This window comes from Cibotium barometz, chromosome 45, assembly GCF_041138505.1.
Source record: "Cibotium barometz isolate CiBa-2024 chromosome 45, ASM4113850v1, whole genome shotgun sequence".
In the NCBI taxonomy this organism is placed as follows: Eukaryota; Viridiplantae; Streptophyta; class Polypodiopsida; order Cyatheales; family Cibotiaceae; genus Cibotium; species Cibotium barometz.
The window spans coordinates 32,963,633-32,985,506 of record NC_141090.1 but is presented as its reverse complement, the minus strand read 5'-3'; the positions used below and the strand labels follow the sequence as shown (position 1 = coordinate 32,985,506).

At 40.8% G+C, this 21,874-nt stretch overlaps 1 protein-coding gene across 5 annotated transcripts; it reads left to right on the top strand.

Moving 5' to 3' along the window:
* Positions 1–1,712: 1,712 nt before the first annotated feature.
* LOC147612670 (uncharacterized) lies at positions 1,713–13,552 on the top strand. Of its 5 annotated transcripts, none has more exons than XR_015263485.1 (5): positions 1,715–1,814; positions 1,904–2,099; positions 12,824–12,939; positions 13,095–13,215; positions 13,402–13,552. XR_015263485.1 is itself a non-coding variant. In XM_086783237.1 (3 exons), exons 1-3 carry the CDS (start codon positions 1,755–1,757, stop codon positions 12,322–12,324), a joined length of 312 nt encoding a protein of 103 aa, XP_086639363.1. In that variant the 5' UTR covers positions 1,715–1,754; the 3' UTR covers positions 12,325–12,752. The 5 variants fall into 5 exon arrangements, 2 of the variants coding, with proteins under 2 accessions (XP_086639362.1, XP_086639363.1); XR_015263484.1 differs by having other exon boundaries at positions 13,078–13,215; XR_015263483.1 differs by having other exon boundaries at positions 12,824–13,215.
* The last annotated feature ends 8,322 nt before the right edge of the window (positions 13,553–21,874 follow it).

Here is a 21,874-nt window from a genome sequence, read left to right as displayed (position 1 = left end):
AATACATAATGCATATAGCATCCATTCTCATGCACATTCCAAATCCAACTCTGGCTGTGAATAATCTTGAATTTGAGTGAGATTTACAGGCATTAACCAAGGGTTAAATGCAAAATGATGATTTTCACAAATTTATCAGCACAATTTTACCAGAAATTACACTAAATCAAGGGTAACCAATTTGTACGGGATGGTTGGAGTATCAAACCAACTCCGATTTGAAATCTGAAGTTATAGGGATCTGTATCAGATACCTAATGGTTAATTTGAACCCTCAATTGCACCAAAGTATAGTGATTAGCATTGATTAATCACTGATTAGCAAATTAATACTCTGTTTTGTGTGCAGAAAACAGAGTATGCGGGGAGCCCAGATCTGGTGCCTTCCACTTCAAATGAGCTCAAATGCTTTCAAAGGCATCAATAGCAATGAGTCTAGTAGAGGATTAAGCCAAGAAACACAAGATTTGACCAAATAATGAAAGCTTAATCTCTGTTTTACCAAAGTCACCTGCAGATTTGATGAAGAGCTTGGATCTCACTGTAGACTTGATGAAACTCAATTCTGACTTCACCATCTTGTAGAGCATGCTTGATTACCCCTTGGGCTAAGAGGAATTAGAGAGCTTTGATTTGTGGAAGTTGCAATGTTAAAAACATCTCAGAAAAACGTAGCCTGCAAATCGAGCTCCTGCCGGCGTTCTGCGTTGAATTAGCCCACAAGATTTGACATGTGTGTAGCCCTATGAGTCTACTATGAGTACCTAAGAGGGCTTAGCCTAATGTTATGTGTGCAAGGAGAATGGAGTCCTCCACTGGCTGGGGGTGAAGGGGAGAAGTGAAAGCTTACTAAAAAATTGATTTTTTTGCTAATTACCTACTAATCCTAATTAATTCACTAATGGGCTCATAAATCTGGTTGATTCTAGGCATGGCTCTGATACCATGTTGAAATTTGAGCAAAATGATGAGCTATGGTGGATCAAACACTAGAATCAACATGATTAAGAAAGTGATTAGTAAATGATTAACACGTAATTAGTGAATAATTAGCAGATAGATTAATGTAGGCATGGATACTCAAAAACCAGCAAATTCTCATTAGGGCTATGCCTCAATTTATAGTGTTTACATCAAGCATCTAATCCCATTGATTTCTCCATGATTCACTCCCAGAATATCTCCACCTTTTGCCTGATTCTCTCCACCTCTTCTCTTTTCCCTGAATATCTCCCAGAATATCTCCACACTCCTAAATTCCCTCATGCTACCCATTATTCTCTCCCAATAGATTCTTCTAACCTTTTCACAGGTTCTTTCACAATTACATCTCCTCTTTTACAGCCTCTATCCAAGAGCTTGTTCCCACACACACCCTATTCACTTGTATATTTCAACACCCTGGTCCCTCTCCCTCTCTAAGGTAGGTAAAAGGCTAATCAAATCTGTGGATTATATTAAATTGAGAGCAGTAAGAGTAGCTTTGCTACATTAAGGGTAGCTGGCAGCTGTAGGAGTCCCTCCTATTTAATTAAATGGCAGCAGACGACCAATGCCAGCTCTCTCTCTCTCTCTCTCTCTCTCTCTCCTCCTAAATGGCAGCAAGCTGTAGTTCCATAAAAGATTTCCTGTGTGTGTTTCCTGTGTGTGTGTGTGTGTGAGAGAGAGAGAGAGAGAGAGAGAGAGAGAGAGAGAGAGAGAGAGAGAGATTTGGCTTTTTCTTCTTGCAGCTGCATTCCATAAAAGATTTTACCATGGTTGGCGTTGGTGCCATGGCTCTTGATGGTTTTCCAGTTCCTTCATCCTCAACAAAGGTGATTGTGCTATATCCACAAGGTTGTAACTATTTACATTGTGATTAGCATGTTGAGTTGTTCAATGATAGTTTGTGATGGCATTGCAGCTTAAACAACGAACCTTGTTTGAGTCTTTTCGAAAGGAGAAGAGACAAGAAAGGGATTCTAGAGAGAAGGCATCTGCAAGTCAAGTCATGGTGGAGATTTTTGGCTCTTCGAGTGTCAGCGACGACGAGGACCATGAGTTGGATGTTGACATGGAGGACTTCAATAAAGTGCTTCAAGACGATATGGAGGTTTTTGGTATGTCATTTGAAAACACACCCTTGAGTAATACCGAAACACAGGGATCAAATAATGATAAAACAAAGAAGCTTCGAAAGTTTAGAGTAGAGTGGCTGCATAAGTTTTGTTTCCTGAAACTTGTGGTGATTGAAGATAAGGAGTTTATGAAATGCTTGTGGTGTGAGAAGTATAAACAGAAGGCACCATGGGGGAAAGGAAAAGGGTGCAAAACAATTCAAATGAGTGCCATAAGGAAACACAAAAAATCTCCGGAGCATAGGTTTGCGACATTGAAGGTACTTCATGAGGGTGGGATTCAAGTCCAAGAACACATGAAAGCCTTGGGAAGCAAGACTCAAAAAAGAGTCATAACTTGCATGAAGTTGATGTACTTTGTTGCAAAAGAAGACCTTGCATGCAAGAAGTTCAAGAAGCTTTGTGACTTAGCATATGCCCTAGATGTGCAAACAATGCCTGTCAAGAATGATTATTCTTCATACACTAATGTTATGGCTGGTAAAGATTTTGCTGCATGTATCTGAGAGCATATAGAAACTATGCAGTTGGGTGACATGAAGCAAAGTCCATTTTACTCATTGATGGTTGATGAGACCACAGATAGGGCAATGGAGAAGCATTTAATAATTTATGTTTCCTTTCTGACTTGTGCTGGCTTGGGTATGGTCAAAACACAATTTGGCAGGCATGTTGTTGTGGCAGATGGATCAGCTCAAACAAAATTTGATGCACTTAAGAAAGCTCTATGTGAAATGGGGCTTGATCAACAACGCATGGTAGGTATTGCCACTGATGGTGATAGTTCTATGCTTGGCTGCCATGATGGTTTAGTTGCAAAGTTAAGGAGAGAGATCCCCCATTTGGTCAGTACACATTGTATCGCACACAGGGAAGCCTTGGCTATACTGGATGCAACAAAATCTTTTCCATGTTTGTCACACGTAGATAAAGTTGCTAATAAGATTTATTCTTGGATTCATGGTTCTAGCTTGCGGCATGAAGGTTTTAAAAATCTGTTGAAGGAGATGAATCTCTAGATCCTTGAGGTTTTGCAAATTCATGAGGTAAGGTGGCTCTCACGAGGAAGTGTGATGGAGTGCTTGGTGTCTTTAATGCCTGCCATTCTTTGTTTTTGGAAAGAAGGAGCCACTGCGTGGTATAATAAACTTCGTATTTATAAAGTGTTGTTTGTTATTCACCTACTTGTTGATGTTCTACACGACTTGAATATGCTTAATAAGCATTTTCAAGAAGAGGATGTAGACATCGCCTCAATAAGTGCATACATTGAGGTCACTTTATCTTCTTTGAGATGTAAGTTCTTGGAAGAAAATTTTGGAAAAGATACAAAGTACTTAAAGAAGTTTATGTGTGATACTGAAGATGGTACTTGGCATTATGTAAATGAATCTGGTGTGGAGTATACACATAGCTTGTTGTTTGAGGTTATTCCAGGTAAGGACAAAGAAGGCAAGGCTTTGGATAATGGGGGTAAAGATGTAGAGAGTTGCATGCAGCTTGCAAGGAGTTTTGTGCAGAAGGTGATTGATTGTGTTAATGAGCGTTTTCCGGATGTATACCTCTTGAATGCTACCAAGATGTTCTCTCCACAGTTTTATCCTAAGGATGCCAAGCGCTCCAAGTCTACAATGGAGAGGTCAAAGAAGGTAAACGAATGGTTGAGTAGGCTCTTGAAAAAGGTTGGAGGTCATGTTGTGGATGCACAGGGATGCAATGACGAGCTTTTATCGTTTACCGATACGCTATACTATGCATGCGATACTATGAACATGAGAGATGCATGGCACACTACAAGACAATGCTGCCATACACGCGTTTCATACACGCGATAAATTACGAACGCGTGTATGGTCGTGCCTGTATTTGAATAGAATCGGGCGCGTGTATTTTAGCATTTAAGTTCGCGTGTATGTTTGCATTTATCAACGCGTGTATAAACGCGTTTATATACACGCAGTAATACACGCATCTATACACGGTAATATTCACGGATTGATACACGCTATTATACACGGATTAATACACGCCACTATACACGGATTAATACACGCATGGCAGAGAAAAACTGAATTCCTTTACAAAATTAAAAACTATTTTCTTTAAACCATCTCATAGTACATTACAGTATACATCATTACACAATCCCTCTACATGCATTTACAACAATGAAATATATTCAAAAATAAATATTCATGCATATGAGATGATAGAAATGTCATCAATTTAGAACGTACAGTGACGGATTGGTTAGGGTTCGATCTCATCTTCAATAAGATCCATCCTTGCCAAACGATCAACATCAATATCCATTTGATCAATTTGTAAGGCTACGATTAAATTTATTCCACTATCGATATTCTGTACTCCATTGATAATGGTATCGATGTCCTGATCATCCTCATCAACATCACCATCATCCTCAATGGTAGGGTCATTCTCATGATCATGAGAAATGGCATGCTCATCCTCATTATCATGATCATCTCTTATTTCTTGATCATCGATCACAACATCTTCAATGGCGTGTTCGACATCATCTTCATTGCGGCTTGTTACATTCTCCATATGCTCCATATCAGTGAATGTATTATACATCACTTTGGAACGTGGTGCAATAGGGATGACGTACCACCATTTGATGTCATGCACCATTGGTAGATAGATAACCTACTCAAATACACATAGTACAGTAATTAACTAGCATATCAAAAGTCAAGGGGTACGCGAGCTTAGATATATATGTACATGAAACACATTAGTAAAAAAATGCATACCTGCTCACATTGTTGTGGCAATACGAGCCTATCTTTCTTTGTTTGCCAGAACTTTGTAGAGTCAATAGTTACATATCCACTTGCATGGCGTTTTATCGTTGCATCAGACCCTTTTTCCACCACGTTCATTTGCCATTTGACATCCAAAACATACACAAAGAAGCGACGAAAGTCAAGCCTAAATATGTCTTGGATTATGCCACAATAATCATCCATTTTTCCATTAGCTCCCTCAAAGCTACTAATGACACCGCAATCTTGTGTATTTCTCTTTTCATCAATTCTTTGTGTTCGAAAATGCTTGCCTTCACACCATATAGCATTGAACATAGTGCACTGGACCAAAATAGAAGCAATATTTGTGTAAGCAATGTGAATAAATATTAAAAGCAAATCACTTACAACTAATGCAAAACATTAGTTCTATGTACCTTTTACATGCATCCTCGTGCATACTCCCATTCTTCCGCCGCCCGTGATATGCAGCCCCTCGTCGCTCTCTGCTCTCTCCATTTCCTCATGCAACCAATCAACATGGATATCATTCGAAAGTGTTGCTAGATGCTTAGGGTACGCCTTCCGAGAGCCATGTTGCCTCCGAAAGAGAGCTCTTTCTGCTTGCCTTTTTGTCTTTGCATCCTCATATCTTGTAACCCATCTGCTCATCACATCACTATTAAGGATACAAGTGAAATTGAGATCATCAATCAATGTTCTGTCAATTACTTTACTCTGTCCTTTTCCTTGAGGCACAATAGAGGTCATCCTCAAGTCCTCTTCATTGCTCCATAGTCATGGCAAAGAGCTGTCCACCTGACCAAGAAATTCTGAAATATATACAAGAGACTCTTGTATCAACCAACCCTCGGCCATGCTTCCTTCAGGCCTTGCACTTTGCCTCACAAAGTCTTTTAAGGTCTTCATGAAGCGCTCTAGGAAGAACATCCAGCGTGCATGCACAGTACCACATAAAGCAATTTCGTCCACTAAATGCACAATGAGATGTAGTTGACTTGTGAGAATGGTTCGCGGAAAAGTCTCCTCTACCAAACAAACCACCTCCACTGCCATAACACGCGCATCATCCAACGTGGCTGGATCAATTGCTTTGGAACTAACATATCTGAAAAATAAATAAATAGTACGTTATACCTCATGCACGTTCATTTTGCAAGGTATAATGAAGGGTGATCTGAGCATGGGTTTTACATACCTCACAAGCTCGCCCATCTTATAAATACATTTTTTCAAACTCTTATTTGCACAATGGTCGATGCTAGTAGGTAGTATGAACTGCGCACATAAGAGCACATGTATGTATGGTTTATGGCATTACAAAATTTAATTTCAACGTACGTACAAGACTTGGAAAACACTTACTTGAAGCATCTTGTGCCAATCGTGGGACTTCAACCCATATAGTTGCTCAACGCCTCTTTTCTTAGTGGTTGTAAAGGCTCCCTTCAATGATCTCATGCATCCAGTGGGAGTATGCAAAGTGGTGATGGCCTGCTTTACCTGCTTATCCTCTTTCTTTGATATAATCCATGGTGCAGGCGGAAGACGAACGTGCCCACCCACCTCTCGTGGCCAAGCTTGACGCATACATCCTGCGATCCGCAAGTCCTCACGTACGCTAACATTGTCTCGTTTACCAATAATATGTTCCCAAATACCAGATCCCACATTCTTGAAGATGTGCATGGGATCAAGAAGATGGTTGATCTTAAGATGGGTCCAATATGGCAGCCGAAAAAAAATGGAGTACCTACACAAGGGATTGCTCTATGTGACCTTTAATCCAATTAGAGACTACACAAAACAAGATTGAAAAAACATCACTATACCTGTTCATGCCATCTGGAGGAAGAATAGTTGTAGACTCCCAAATACGCTTCCAATCTTTTGCACGAAGTGTTTGTGGAGGAATGTTACTCTTACTAGCAACATATTTAGGATGATCTGAGGGGAGAAATCGATGATGATTATCGAATATAGTCTTACACAAACCGTCAGCATACTCATGTACTAACGAAGGGCCACAAACAGGACATGCATGTTTACCCGATGTTTTCAAACCTGTTAAAATATAAATAAAAGTTAGAATAATAAAGTCAAACCGTCTAATTAATATATATAGCCAATAGTAATAGAGTAGGGAGGTAATTAGAATTCTTACCAGAACAATCGCTGTATCCTGGAAAGTCATGCATTGTCCACATCAACACTGCTTTTAAGACGAAGTGTCGAGAGGAGGGAGGCCTACTAATGTCCACCACCGCAACACCTCTCCATAGTTCCTCCAACTCATCAATCAATGGTTCAAGATAAACATCCATATGCTTGACTTTATGTTTCCCTGGAATTAGAAGGGATAACATAAGATGTCCCTTCTTGATCGCCATTGATGGTGGAAGGTTGTAATTCACCAACACAACTGGCCACACGCTGTATGCGGTGCTTTTGAAACCAAATGGATTCACTCCATCCATACCCAGGCCAAGTCTCAAGTTTCTGGGCTCTGTTTTAAAGCTGGGCCACTCATCTTCAATATGCTTCCAAGCAGGAGTGTCTGCGGGAATTCTCCACATGCCATCATCCGATCGATGTGAGGAATGCCATGACATGAGCTCTGCTATGGATTTGCACTTGAACATGTCTTTGATGCGAGGAATTATAGGAAAGTGTCGCAAGACTTTACGAGGTACATCAAAACTCTTCATATCTGTTCTGTACCTTGCTTCATCACAAGTGGGACAATGTAGAGCCTCCTTATGCGTCCCACGAAAGAGAATGCAATCATTGACGCATGCATGTATTTTATCATAATCCAGTCCTCCAAGAGATGTCACATAGCGCCTCGCTATGTCTCTTGAGGTGGGTAGTCTATTTTCCTTTGGAAGCATGTTTGATAATAGCCTGCATCCAATATCATCAATTATAATTAGTCTTAAATCCTAAACCTTAAACCACTAATTCAAATTTGTAAGTTAGAATGCTTACTTTAATAATGCGTCAAGACTTGCATTGCTCCATCCATAAACTGTTTGTATATTAAGTAGTTCAAGTGAAGCACGTAAAACAGAGAATGTGCACCCTTCAAACACCGGTGTCGATGAAGCCTTATAAAGATGCTCTTGTTCCATATCATCGTCGTCCATACCTTTGGGATCATCCTTAAAAAGATCTCGCACCATATCATCAAGCACCTCCTCTTCCACAACTTCGTGGGGTGCAGGGCTATTGTCATCCCTTTCCCACTCATCTCTGACAATAGATCCCGAAGCTCCAGCATCATCTCGTCGACGCTTTACGTGCTCTCGTCGTGCGTAGGGTACCATGTTAGGGTGTGGTACTACATCCTGCTTCAATTAGAGTTTATATATTACAACTCTATTAATTTAATTTGGATACCATGAGTCATTTGAATACCATCAATTTACATCTACTCACCTCTAAACCTGTTTGATTCCATTCTCCATACATGGAGATGTGATTCAAGGTAATTCGACGTGCTTGTACAATGCATCCTTGACATTGATTACACATACATTTGATCCGTTGTCCCAACCACACATCGCGATTACGATGACGCATTGTCTCATCTTCCCCAAAACTGCTTGAAGAGGTTGATGACATACTGTGTACAAACCAGAAAACACAAAATCATAATATGTTTTTAATGAAAGTATAAAAATCGTGTGTATTGACGCGGCTATTTCCTAAAAATTGCGTGTTTTAACGCGGCTACTTCCTAAAAATCGCGTGTATTAACACGGGTAATTCTGCAAAACGCGTGTATAAACGCAGCTAAAATCTCATACACGCGAATATACACGCGTTTATAAACGCGACTGTATGTTTAAACTAAGAATAGCCCGCCTTCCCCAAATATAGATTTTGAACTAACATATCAACACTGTTTTCATTTTCGCCTGTTTTCGCCTCTTCCAACAGCAAGGAGGGAGTAGAGAAAGGAGCACACACAGGAGAAGGAGGGAGCAGAGAAGGAGCAGAGAAGACTCACTTTTTCAGAGGTGAGTCAGTTTGTCCTGTGCCTTGTCTCTTTCCTCAGATTTGTTTATGCTATTTGCTCTTTGCTTTTTGGGTTTGTCTCCGTCCTTTTGCTTCTATGCACACGATTGGGTGAATGATTCTGACAGGGGCGACAATGGTCCTTTTATAAGGACACTTTGTCTTTATCGGAGGTCGGTCCTTTTGAAAATTTTTTTTCGCAGGTCGCGTGTAGAAACGCGTGTAAAAGCGCGTGTAAACTGTCTGCAGAGTCTGTTCACGCGGATATACACGCGTTTCTGGACGGATGTATACACGCGTTTTTTGACGGGTGTATACACGCGTTTCTGCACGGGTGTATACACGAGGAGACTGCGTTTCAAAATTCATGATTTGCAGGCAACAGAACTGATTTGAATGATGATATTTGTGTGAGTCAAGAGACAGCCCATGATGTACATGAAGATGTTTGTTGCAGGTTCTTTATGGATATTCCAGGTTCTTCATCCGATCCATTTGCGTACAGTAATTGGCTGATGGAGATGCTGAATCATTTTGGGCGCCATCCTGGTCCGGTTGAGCTTACAGAGTATATGTATGCCCATCCCCCTCCTTCCCTGCCTGGTGTCTATACCCCTACCGCGAGTATCCAGGGCACTCCAGTGCCGTCTATTCCTCCGAGTCCGACGAGACGGCATGCAGCTTCTCCTCTTCCACGTCCACCGAGGAGACATATCTCGTCCCAGACACACTCACGTACACCCTCACAGCCACCATCACGTGCTCCCTCAGAGCCACCGTCACGTTAGGGCTCACAGCCACCGTCACGTAGACAATCTCCCAGTCGTGACTCCACCCGCAGCAGTAGGAAGAGTGGGAGTGGAGGATGCGGCGGGTGCTTTGGTGGGGGAGGTGGGGGAGGTAGTAGGGCACACGGTGAGAGAGGAGATAGAGGGAGAAGAGTTAGAGGAGACAGTTCGGAAGAGGAGGAGATGAGAGAGATGGAGAGAGTGGTCTGCTATGATGTGACGGATAGGGGCGGGATAGTGATGGATGCGAGGGGGAGGGAGGTAATGGAGTACATGCATGGGGTAGTATCAAACTCATATAGAAATTGTTTTATTAAATTTAAAGATCAAAATAGCCGATTAGTTGGGGAGGTGATAGAGGCTGTACATAGTCGGTACCCCAATCCCCCACATGCTACATTCTCGGATGTATGGGGAAGGACGCGAATAAGGGAGATCTTAAGTAATAAAAGATCTCACCTTAAAAAACTCGCGTACGATGACCGGCTAAATGTAGTTGCGGGTGGCTATCCTGCCGAGAAACCTGCCACCCACTGTGCACAAACGCGAGTGGAAGGAGGCAAAGAAACGAGCAGAGGGTGGCATGAAGAGCAGGCAGCATGTGGAGGCACGATGGATCCAGATGGAGACCATTGGATCTTCGCATTTCGGATCTGGCGACGTCGAGTCATGGGAGGCAGAGTTCGTAAGTATCTTGCCACTTTATTTGATTGTTTACTTAATTCATTGATTCTATGATTGTTTTAATCTTACAAATTGTGTTGATTATGATACAGCGACGGGTTATGGGGAGGAAGCCCACAACCCACGATACTGCGTATGCTCGCCGGCATAGTAAACGTGACACGTGGGCCATCTTCAGAGCCGAGGGACGTATTACGGACGCGCAGTTTGAGATGGCCATGAGACCATACGGTCGACAGGTACTTGAAAATTCTAAACGAATGATTTTGGTTTATTGAATTACATATATATATACTTATATACTATATATTACTTGAACATGCACAAGCTGCTGATGATTCACCGGCCGCCACTGCAGAGGGTGGACGTGAGTACTACTCATCGGACATTCCGATCGATGTGAGCTCATCTGAGCATGGAGGGAGCACCGAGTCATCATCTGGGTCTGAGTAGTACTCAGACTTATAGTATCACATTTCATATTGAGGATGTGATTGTATATATTTTTTTGTAAACTAAAGCCATGGGCTACTTCGAGATATGGACTCCCTTGTATACATGTATGAAATTTTGATAGTAATATTGAATTGATTGATCGATAGTATTACATTCATGTCTGTCTTGAATCGTGTATTGACAATGTATGCATTCATGTCGTTCTTGTCTTAATCTCCCTCGTGCATATGTTCTTCGTGGATGGTCTAATGGGATGGTCTAATGCACAAAAAAAAAAATCCAGAGAGTGCTATTGGGTGCTGGAATGCTGGAACAGTATTTAGGCACCAAATAGCACTCTCTGGATTTTTTTTTTGCTCTCTGTTCGCGTGTATAAACGCGTCAGAACTGCTAAAACTCGTGTGTATTTACGCGGATACTCTGTAAAATATGCGTGTATTACTGTGTCAAAACTGACAATTACGCGTGTATAAGCGCATCTAAATTAAAGAAACGCATGTATAGACGCAGGTATCAACGCGTCTGAGACATCTGAACTGAACAGAACGCGGCTATACACCCGTGTATAAGCGCGTCTAAATTAAAAAAATGCGTGTATAGCTGCATGTATCAACGCGTCTGTGAAAAGAACGCGGCTACACACCCGTGTATAAGCGCGTCTGAGAGGTGCTATACACGCGCTTTTACACGCATGTCTGTGGCCGCGATGATACACGCGCTGATACACGGGCCCGCTACTTTTTTTCACAAGTCATTTTTAGCGGCTAGGAGCGCGGGTATGAGCCCGATCCCTTGTAGTGGCAGTTGTTTGCTTCAAATGTCAATTGGCAGTGCTCTTATCCGAATCTATTGAAGTTATGGCAATTGATTCTTGTTTTACCCGTGTCATCTGTGTCTTGTGAACGAGGCTTTTCAAAGCAAAATGCAATTAAAACGTCTACGCGTCAATGCTTGAAAGTGGACACATTAGACATGCTCATGCGTATCTCACTTGTTGGTCCAAAGTATGATGCAATTGATTGGGTGTCAGTCTACAAGATTTGGGAGCTCAAAAAATGCCGAAAAGCAACAGATGCTTAGTTTTTGCATATGATTCAGCTTGATAGCAGCTTGTTGAGTAGTATGATGCTCTTGATGCATAATTGGTTGTGTAAATGATGGTCTTGGCAACAGTTTTTGGCAGCAGTTTGTGTTCTCTATGTAGAGATTGACATCTTGACATCTGTTAAGCAAGGCTTTTGCCGTGTATGGCTGCTTCTTGTAATCAGATGTTCGGCTACCTTTGGTTGAATGATCCCCATGTGGCTATGCTTTTACTTATTGACATGTCAATCAGCATGTGTAAATGTCGAAAGTATGTATAATAGTTTGTGGTTTTTTCACTTGTTATACAGGGCTTTGTGTTTTGCAGGTACAGCCAGATTTCAGCCTATAGTGCAGCCCCATCTCAGCCCACAGTGCAGCTGATTTTGGGCCAAAAGATAGCCAATCAGTTTGCCTATCTTCAGCCCACAATCCAGCCCTTTCTCACCTTGAATGCAATCCGACAAAGTTCTCCTATTTTCAGCCCAAAGTGTAACCCACAGTACAGCCAATCTCAGCCCGAAAGAAAGCCCACAAGTTGGTCTAGTTTCAGCCCACTGTTCAGCCCTTTCTCAGCCTGAATTCAGCCCAATGTCCATCCCCTATAATGCAGCTGATTTGAGCCCCTAGTGCAGCTGATTTCAGCTCATTAGACATATCAATTGTATTTGAGATATATGCACTTCAGAGATGTTGAAGGATCAAATGAGAGTTTATATGACTAACCTTGTGTATCATGTTCTTGAAAGAAATCTTTGCAGATGTGCTACTGTTAGCATCTCCATTCTGTGGCAATGCAAATTTGTTGTATATACAGATGTGATGGTAGAAGTTTGCTACCAACACATTGTCATTTCTTTTAATTTTGGGCTCATGTTTGTAGAATTTCTTTCCAAGAGCTGATGTTACTTACTATTGTCAGTGCGTCAGACTAATTTGCTAGCTTCTTTTTGGAAGATGGTGACAATTCGGGAGCACAAGTTTGCCTTTTTTGTAAAGGTAAGGGGAGCTTGAACACATGTGTGTCCATGTTTTTTATTATTCCCAAAATACTTGAGTCCGTTTGCTATCATATGACTATATCTTCTTGAATTTATTGGAGCTTTACACAAATTCTTATATCTATGAGATGGTTAGTACTCTCTTGAGACCAGGTTGGAAACTGGAATTGCTTTACTGCTAATACCAGGGCACCTTGATGGAGAAATTCTTGTATGTGTAATGGCATCAAGATCCCAAGATGTGAATAGTTTTGATGGAAACAACAATGGCCAGGTAATTGGAGAAATTCTTGTATGTGTAATGGCATCAAGATCCCAAGATGTGAATAGTTTTGATGGAAACAACAATGGCCAGGTAATTGGAACTTGAAAGTTGTGTCAATATTATGTATCCAGGCTATTAAAAGAATGTTTTAACTCTTTAAGTGACTGATATTCTTGACAATGCTTAACATTGTAGAAGATGATGATGGTGTTTGCTCGACCTTTGTATGTTTATTGGAGGTGACAACAATGAAGGAAATTCGTCTTGTCGAAGACACTAGCAAGGTGTGTGTTGATTCTAGTCGACTCTTATTGTGAATCTCCTGATTCGTAGCTTGCCTGGCATACTATTTCTTCTAAAGTTTTTTTGTGAATTTCCATGTATCATGAACTTGTTGTTTTTATCTCGTTGTTTTAATATTTTTACAAATTTGAGTGAAGCCCAGGAATATTTTGGGAAGCAAGGAAGCCTAGAATAAGTACACAGGGAGTCACAGTCCTTGTGCTATGGGGAGTCAATTTTAAGGCCTGCTGAGAGGGCCCAAATTCAACGCCAGGCGCCTTCAAAGTCAGTCGAGCGTTTAAAATGCGTTTACAAAAGTGCCGTGTTTATCTAGACCTGGCCCAAAAATTCGCCTCACGAGTCAGTCAAGTCAAGCGTTCACTGCGAGGCACCGTAATTTTTATCACGGCTTTTCATATATGACTAAAAAATGACAAGTATTATTTTTAAAATGAAAGACTTCTTTTTTATATATATCATAAGATATTAGCAATATTCAAAGTGGAAGACTTCTTTTTCTCACAACAAAATCATATATATTAAAACAAAGCCCAAGTATTATCTTAGACAATGCTATTAATATATTGATTAAAAGAAGCTTTATCCAAGCATGCTACCAAAAACACCACATTTACTACTATCATGTACAAATTGAAAAGCATCTTTATTCATCACAGTGTAAATGATAACATAACGATCATCCAAAAGTAAATTTTCATGCGTATGGAAAATTTTTGAATAGCAAAGTAGATAGGATTCAAGCCTACCTATGATAGGAGAGATGATGTAAGCGGCCTCGAATAAGTACATCTCCAAGATCGCAATCTCCAACGTTGTTGTGTCCATGGTGAGGGCCCGCCCCTTTACCACATAAAGAGAAAGAGTAGGGGAGTTGAACCCCTTCACCACGTGGAGTGGCTTGGCTACACCAAGCTCTCTTCGGCGGGGCGGGGGAAGGGGAGTTGGTTCTCTTCACCATAACCGTTGGAGAGAACCAACTCCCCCCCCCTCCCACACTAGAAAGTTAGTACAAATGAGACAAAAAATCAAACAAAATATAAATATTTAAATTTTATGATTTTAAGATAAAACTTAGGTTTAAACTCTTACCAAGCACCTTGAAACTCGTGATACTACACTAGTCATGGTACACACGAATGAGTGAGCTTAGAAAGAAGTAGCAACAACACAAACACCACATGTACATGTTTAAAAGTACTTCCCTTCACAAGCACCACATGTACATACTTCCCTTCATAGATATGCTCGAATGAAATACATGCCGAATATATATTTTTGATACACATGCAATGTTGTACTATACTATGCTTCATCACCCCATAAGATAGCCAAACATCATGATGCAATGTTGCAATATACTTTGCTTCACCTACCAAAGGATTACCAATGCAGCCATATGCATGTGCTATGCATACTAGTGGCGCTGAAATGGCCCCCAAAACTAGTATGTGCAGAGTCCTCAACTACATATCCAACAAATGCATATGTTATGCATGTTCATGTTCTGAAATGTGACAAAATAGTCGTAGCCCAACAGCCATCAACTTTTCCTAAAACAAGCAATCAACTACTTCCCAAATGAATCTTTTTCCAAAATGTAACCTATAACCTGTATAGCCCAGCCACCCATGACTTTTTCCCAAAATGAAACCTTTGTCCAAATGCAGCCGACAATCTATACAGTCCAGCGATGGCCTAAAAGCATACAGCAATGGCATAAAAGCATGCATCACTGTAATGGCATTGCCCGCCTATATGTTCGTTCTTCTAACCAAGTACTAAAGGCATCATTCCAATGAATTTGGACACTTCACTTGCATTAAGTGATAACAACATCAAGGTATCAAGGGTTTCCAAGCACAAACCACATCTCAAGTTAGTTTTAATAGCATTTTGACCAAAGAAGGACCGTTCACACGATGTCGTGTTGGTCAGAACAATAATGCTTGCTTGCCACAAGTGCATCAACCCTGGATATATATCCCACCATGTTTGTGTATTGCTGCCCACAAGTGCATCAACCCTGGATCTATATCCCACCATGTTTTTGTATTGCTACAAAATTTCCAATAATCATACATACCCCTATTTCTAGCCACTTTATATAGCATACCCACAAAATCCTCTCGTTCACCAAGACACCTTTTGATTTCGATGATTGGACTATCAACATTCCTCTTATTGATAAGCCTTTCCAACCATTATGTGGTCCGTTTTCCACTATCAAACGGATCCAGAGGATATGCGGAAGGATTAAATAACCTAATTGAGTTGAATACTCCAAGGTCAAGAAACCTATTATTTAAAGCATCCAACGTATTTTGTACATATGCTCTTCCAATAGAGATAGATTCACCAAGAGAACCTACTTGCACAAGTATGCCCAAGGATGAAGAAAATTCCATTGATTTCTCCACCTCCTTTTGGGATTGGTTGATAAAGACTCCGAAGCAATCCAGAGCATCATTTGGAGAGCTCTCACTCTTCATCCTTGGGCATACTTGCACAAGTATGCCCAAGGATGAAGAAGATTCCATTGATTTCTCCACCTCCTTTTGGGATTGGTTGATAAAGACTCCGAAGCAATCCAGAGCATCATTTGGAGAGCTCTCACTCTCATGTATTGCATTGACATTAACCACTTTGGACATGAACGAGGCTATTGAGGGCTGAGATTTACTCTTTTTACATCTCCCCCTATGAGACATTACCATAGATAGACCCTCCATATCTAAAGGACGAAGGTGAATAAGTCTCTCTCTCTCTCTCTCTCCCTCTCTCCCTCTCCCTCTCTCCCTCTCCCTCTCTCTCTCTCGCTTACTAGCTACCAAATACATTAGCATGAAGAAAGACTCAAGATCAAATCAAGCTCAATACTTTTATAATGCATCCCAATCCTCCCAAGCAAACTACTTTAAGCAAAGGATTTAATTATGTTAAGTAGGGATATATGTATAACAATGTAATAAAAAGTTACCAAGCCAAATCGTCTACAAATTATAATATTGCAAGAATGCATTATGCTGTTATTTTGAGTTTGCTAAGATTCACTTTCTGTCGTCAAGATAGTCAAATGTATCACCACCATGGAGCAGAGAAAACTACACAAATTCAAGTTAACCCAATATAATACCTAACTAGCCATCAAGTTCAATCAAAATTTGAGACAGCTGCCTAGATGATTGTAGACATAGAGAGCACAATTCCATAGGCATGGACTACCCCCACCAAGGATGATTAGAGTGGATGGGGGAGTGCACCAGACTTGAGATATTAGAATTTAGTAATGATCCGGGGCTCCTCAGAGTATGTTTAGAGCATGGATTTCACAGTACATGATAGTGGCATGTTGTAGAGGACATAGGAGGAGCCAAAGAAGATTCGAGAGTGCATGTTCTAGAGGGTGAGGATAGTTGGATTTCAAAGAAAATCTTGGTAGATTCAAGAATCAATATCACTTCCCCAAAACTCTTCATAGGAGCCCAAACCAAGCAATTCACAACAACCCACCCACCTCCCTCCGCTCGTCGCCTCTCACGATTCACAAATCCCTTGTTTTGTACTAATAAAAGGATTTAAAATTAAGGACTTAAACTGTGGATAATAGATATTTCTTGTAAACCACAAGTAGGATGAAAATTGATTTTTTTTTTAAAGATTACCTACTAGCCACTATCCACTACTATTTTACCAAATGGATGAGCAGGCTGCCACTGCAAGTCCTTCACGTCATCCCACCGATGCATCATGCATTCCTTTGACCAGGAGACAGTAGGTGTGGAAATCGGCGGAGTGGTCGAACTAGAGGAAGATGTGCCCACGCCATTGGAGGATTACAGCTCACAGAGAAGCAGCAGACAACAACACACAGGCGGCAAACAGACCTAGGACCTCAACCCATTCAAAGGTTAAAGCAAGGAACAAACCATGTGAAAATCGGAGGAGGGGTCGACTATGGAACCAGAGGAAGATGCACTCCCGAGTCCCGGCCGCATTAGAGGGTTATAAAGAAGCATGAGGCTTGGCCAATAGCACACAGGTGGAAAGGCATGCAACAATGCAAAGGGGTCGACCGTCGAACCGGAGGCAGATGCATTGCTCCTGAGTCCCCCCGCGTTGGAGGGTTACTACAGAGAAGCATGAGGCTTAGCCAACATCACGTAGGTGGTACATAGTTCACCAAGGCCTAAAATAGGCGGTACATAAGAGTAGGGCTCAACGCATGCACATTGTAAAGGAGTCAATGAGGCAGTAGATAAGAAGCATGCAAGATGTAACAGCTAAAGTAAGAGGAGGGACCTGGGTAGGTGAGGTGGTAGGAGCAAAGGGTCTTAACTTGATTTCAGATTCGGTTGGTGATTTGAGTGAATTTTTCTGAACTGGTCACATCGTCTTTTCTTGAAACTGACGAAGGAGTTATATCTTGGTAATAGTCTGATTCAGGGTTTGAGTCTGGAAAGGTTCTCCCTGAACTATGGGAGGTTGCAAGATGAGGGTACTCACTTTTGTTCACTCTCTCTAAAATTGGGACATCCATGCATCTCGGGCGGAGTACCTCGATCGTGATAGCGCCATGAATTAAAACACGACACGTGCCTCCCAAGCCTAAATCGACATATCTCGATTGAGATGCCAACTAATGCCACGCTAGGAGGTCCGGGTTTCCAGTCATCTTCCATGTCACCATTACATGTCACCGCCACCACATTATCTCAATCGAGATATCTATGCCACTCGGATCCACATCAGGGCCACGCTGTATCCCCCTAGGCATATTTGACTAGCACATCTCCATCGTCCACGTATCTCGAACGAGAAATTAAAATCAAATCGTGACCATTCATTGTTCGAGGTGAAGGGATACAATCTCCACCGTCCACATATCTCGAACGAGATATTGAGATCCAATCTCCACCGTTCAAATAGCTCGTTCGAGATACAGAGATACAATCTCCACCGTCCAAATATCTCGTTCGATATACGTAGATGTAATCTCCACCGTCCAAATATCTCGTTCGAGTTACAGAGACGCAATATCTACCGTCCATTTAGGTACGTTGGAAGATGTGATCTCAGCCGTTTAAATATCTCGATCGAGGTATATAATGAATCTCGACCATCGACATACCTTGGTCGTGGTAATGACTTTAAATCATAGCCGTCCATGTACCTCGAACGAGATAGTAATATCAAATCTCAGCCATCGATCCTTCACCAACCCTAAAATTAAGTGTGTATCTTGGCCGTATGTTTCACTAATCCTAAAATCCAGAGCGTTAATCTTGCAAACCCTAAGTTGCATGATGCTACCGAACCTCGATCGAGGTTATAAAACCGGAAAACTTTTTTTTTTACCCTCGGGGGGTGCACCTCAAAATATGTAAGTCTACCACGTGCGATCATTAGGTGGGGTTTTTTTAATCCAAAATATTGGGTAAATTTACAGAAATACAATTACAAGTGGGGTATTTTAATTGTACTTTGGAAAAAAACCGTAAGTTTATAAAGAAAAAGGGGTAGTTTTATTAGCTCAAAATTCACAGATAAGGGGATTTTTAAATACCGCTTGAACGCACATCGTAGGAGGGGCTTCCATATAGTGGACCCCCGAGTTTTTACCTCATTGTCAGAAGTCGTTTTCACTCTCCTTGCTCTCTTGATTTGGATTAGCATTAGTGGGCCCATTAGCATTGTTTTATAGCTTCATTAGTGCTACTTAGCACTAAGTATTAGACCCTTCACATTAGACCCTTCACATTGGACCATTAGGGAAAAAGGGAGCTCATTTTGGGGCCTTTTACGGTTTGGAAAAATAAGCTCTCAACCAATGAACAGAGGGCCAACGTAACGTTGGAAATTCACAAAAATAAAAGAAAATAGATAAAAGAAACAATATTTTATGTAGGTACAAGCGTGCTACATTAATGTGGAGATTGGTTTTTTATTCTCACAAGATCTTTGGACATGAAGATAGAATCTAGTCTGACATTTTCTCTGACAAGGGCCTTCCCGCTTCCACCTCCCTTTGAACTTTGAATTGTTGTGCTGCCTTTCCTTCAAAAGGTCTACCATTCTACACCACTACCTCATTGTGCAGTAACCTCTTCTTTTCCAAAATTGCTCCCTTGATCCAGTTTGGCTTAGAGTAAGATGTTTCTTGTCAACTATCTGTCTGCCTACTTTCTCTTTCTTGAAACTTCACTTTGTTATCTTGTTTACATTACTTTGCTGTGGTTACAGATTCACAAGGTATCCATGGTGAATAAAAACTATGGTCGTTCTTGTGGAAGACGCTCTGTGGATGATAATGCTATGAAGGCAGAATTATACCACACATCCTTACCCCGTCGACCTGCTTCTTCTATTTCTTCGGTAGAGAATTCAAGTACAGTCAAAACGGAAGGAACTTGGGAAAGGTTTACTGTTTCGAAAGGAGCATGGGTGCTCATGCAACCCAGTAAAAGAAAGAAACCCCAGATAAAAAATATTTTCTTGGCATCATGGAAGGGAAGAGTACGAGATTTTAAAATCACCAGAGGAAAGATATCGGTGAAAGAAGTTTTGATTCAGCATGTGTACATGCATAAAGAACTTGTCTTGCGAGACTATCCAAATGATCTTCCGCAACACAGGCCTAATTGTATATTTTTCTATTGTGGTTTTGTTCTTTATGAGGTGCATGGATTTTTAAGACAAAGCTTTCTTTCTTTGCTTATTGATATTCTTGTGTTATTTTATTTCAGATTTATACCCTTCATCGTATGAGACATGGCAAAACATCGATTGTATTCTGGGATTTATAGATGTTTTGCATGGATCGATAGGAGAACAACAATACGAAGGTCGATGTGCAACAGAGCTAGCTCAATCCGGTATATTTTTTACTGATCATTTTTATCAGTTGCTGGACAATGCAAACACACATGGTGTGTTAAGAAAACAAGACCTTCCAGCATGGAATTCAGTGGATTGGCCTCTCCCACATTTTAGTGTTACAGAGGCATATAGAGCCAAGCTTTTCAAAGAAGTACAGAAAGCTCTTAGACCCAATATTGCCACAAGGATAATAAAAATTTCTTTGTGCATGCCTCTCACAGTTTTTGTAGACTTGTTTAATATCTTTCCAGTGAAGGTTTCAAAAACAATGTTCACAGTTAAAGCAACAAGTCTGGCATGCATGCCACAATTTTTGGATAAAGGTTGGGATAAGAAGACATGTAGTTCAGTGTTTTGTGAGGTTGTCCAACCTTCTATGCAACTGAAGTACATGGTTGCATCACAAAATTTCATTTTTTCTTTTTATTATAAGCGCAGTCGAATGCTAGGTACAAAACTAGTTCCTATGGATCAAGATGAAGATTCTTTTGGTGCAAAAAATAAACTTCTTGATATTGATGTTGTTGAGAATGGTGATGTGCTAGTCAATATCACATTAAGACAATGCTGCTCCCTAGCTCAATTGCGCAATGACATTCTATTTGAGACAGAAGGTTCTATTTCAAAGGACTTTTTATTTATCTACAACAATAAGAAGGTATACCATGTGACTTATCCTAGTCTCATTAAGCACTGCTATTAGTTTACTTTACCCTATTGTTTCATATTGCTTTTTTGCAGGTGCTCAAAAGGAGAGAGAGATCAATAAAATGCAAAGACATTGAAAATTTTAAAATTGAGATAACACAGACTCCATAAACAAAGGTATTATATTCAGAAATGTAAAATTCTGTACAGAAGTGTTTAATTACATATGTAGAACATATTCTTGACAACAATTTTCTATTTATCTACAGGTTGATCTAGAGGCTGCTCTACATGGTCCAAGCTCACCGTATCATCTTTATTTGGAGAATCTACTTTCTGTTGCTCCATCTTGTCGTGTACAGTCTCTTGGTGCTGCTCCATTGTCTCCTCTACTACCCTTGGAGCATCTGTTTGCTGTTGCTCCATCATTTCCTCAATAACATCAGCAGCAACAGGTCCTTGTTCTTGTGGCTTCTCCTCATCAGCACTAGGTCCTTGTTCTTGTGGCACCACATCTGCATCATCTGTGTCATCAAGGTGTATGACACCTTCTCGGACTTTAGAGCTCTCACCTAACTCGACAGTAGCTGGTACAATAGGTTTGGGGAAGGCATACTTCAAAAACTTCCAAATTATATCAGCTCTGAAACTATACACATAGCTCGAGTTGAAGCTATCTTCTCTCATCTGCAATGAGATATGATGATTTAGAACACTTTGTACCAATATCAAATTTTTTGAAGCTAAATGAAAATTATTTTTTCTTACAAGCTCTGGCTGTCCTATCTCAAAATAGCTTGAAAGTATATATTTGGCACTAATCAGCACTCTCCAGCCACAG

Bases quoted from the DNA above. Each gene is read 5' to 3' on its own strand.
- LOC147612670 (XM_086783236.1), top strand. From the start codon at position 1,755: ATGGTTGGCGTTGGTGCCATGGCTCTTGATGGTTTTCCAGTTCCTTCA. The intron at 1,815-1,903 runs GTGATTGTGCTA...ATGGCATTGCAG, and splicing joins TTCCTTCATCCTCAACAAAG to CTTAAACAACGAACCTTGTT.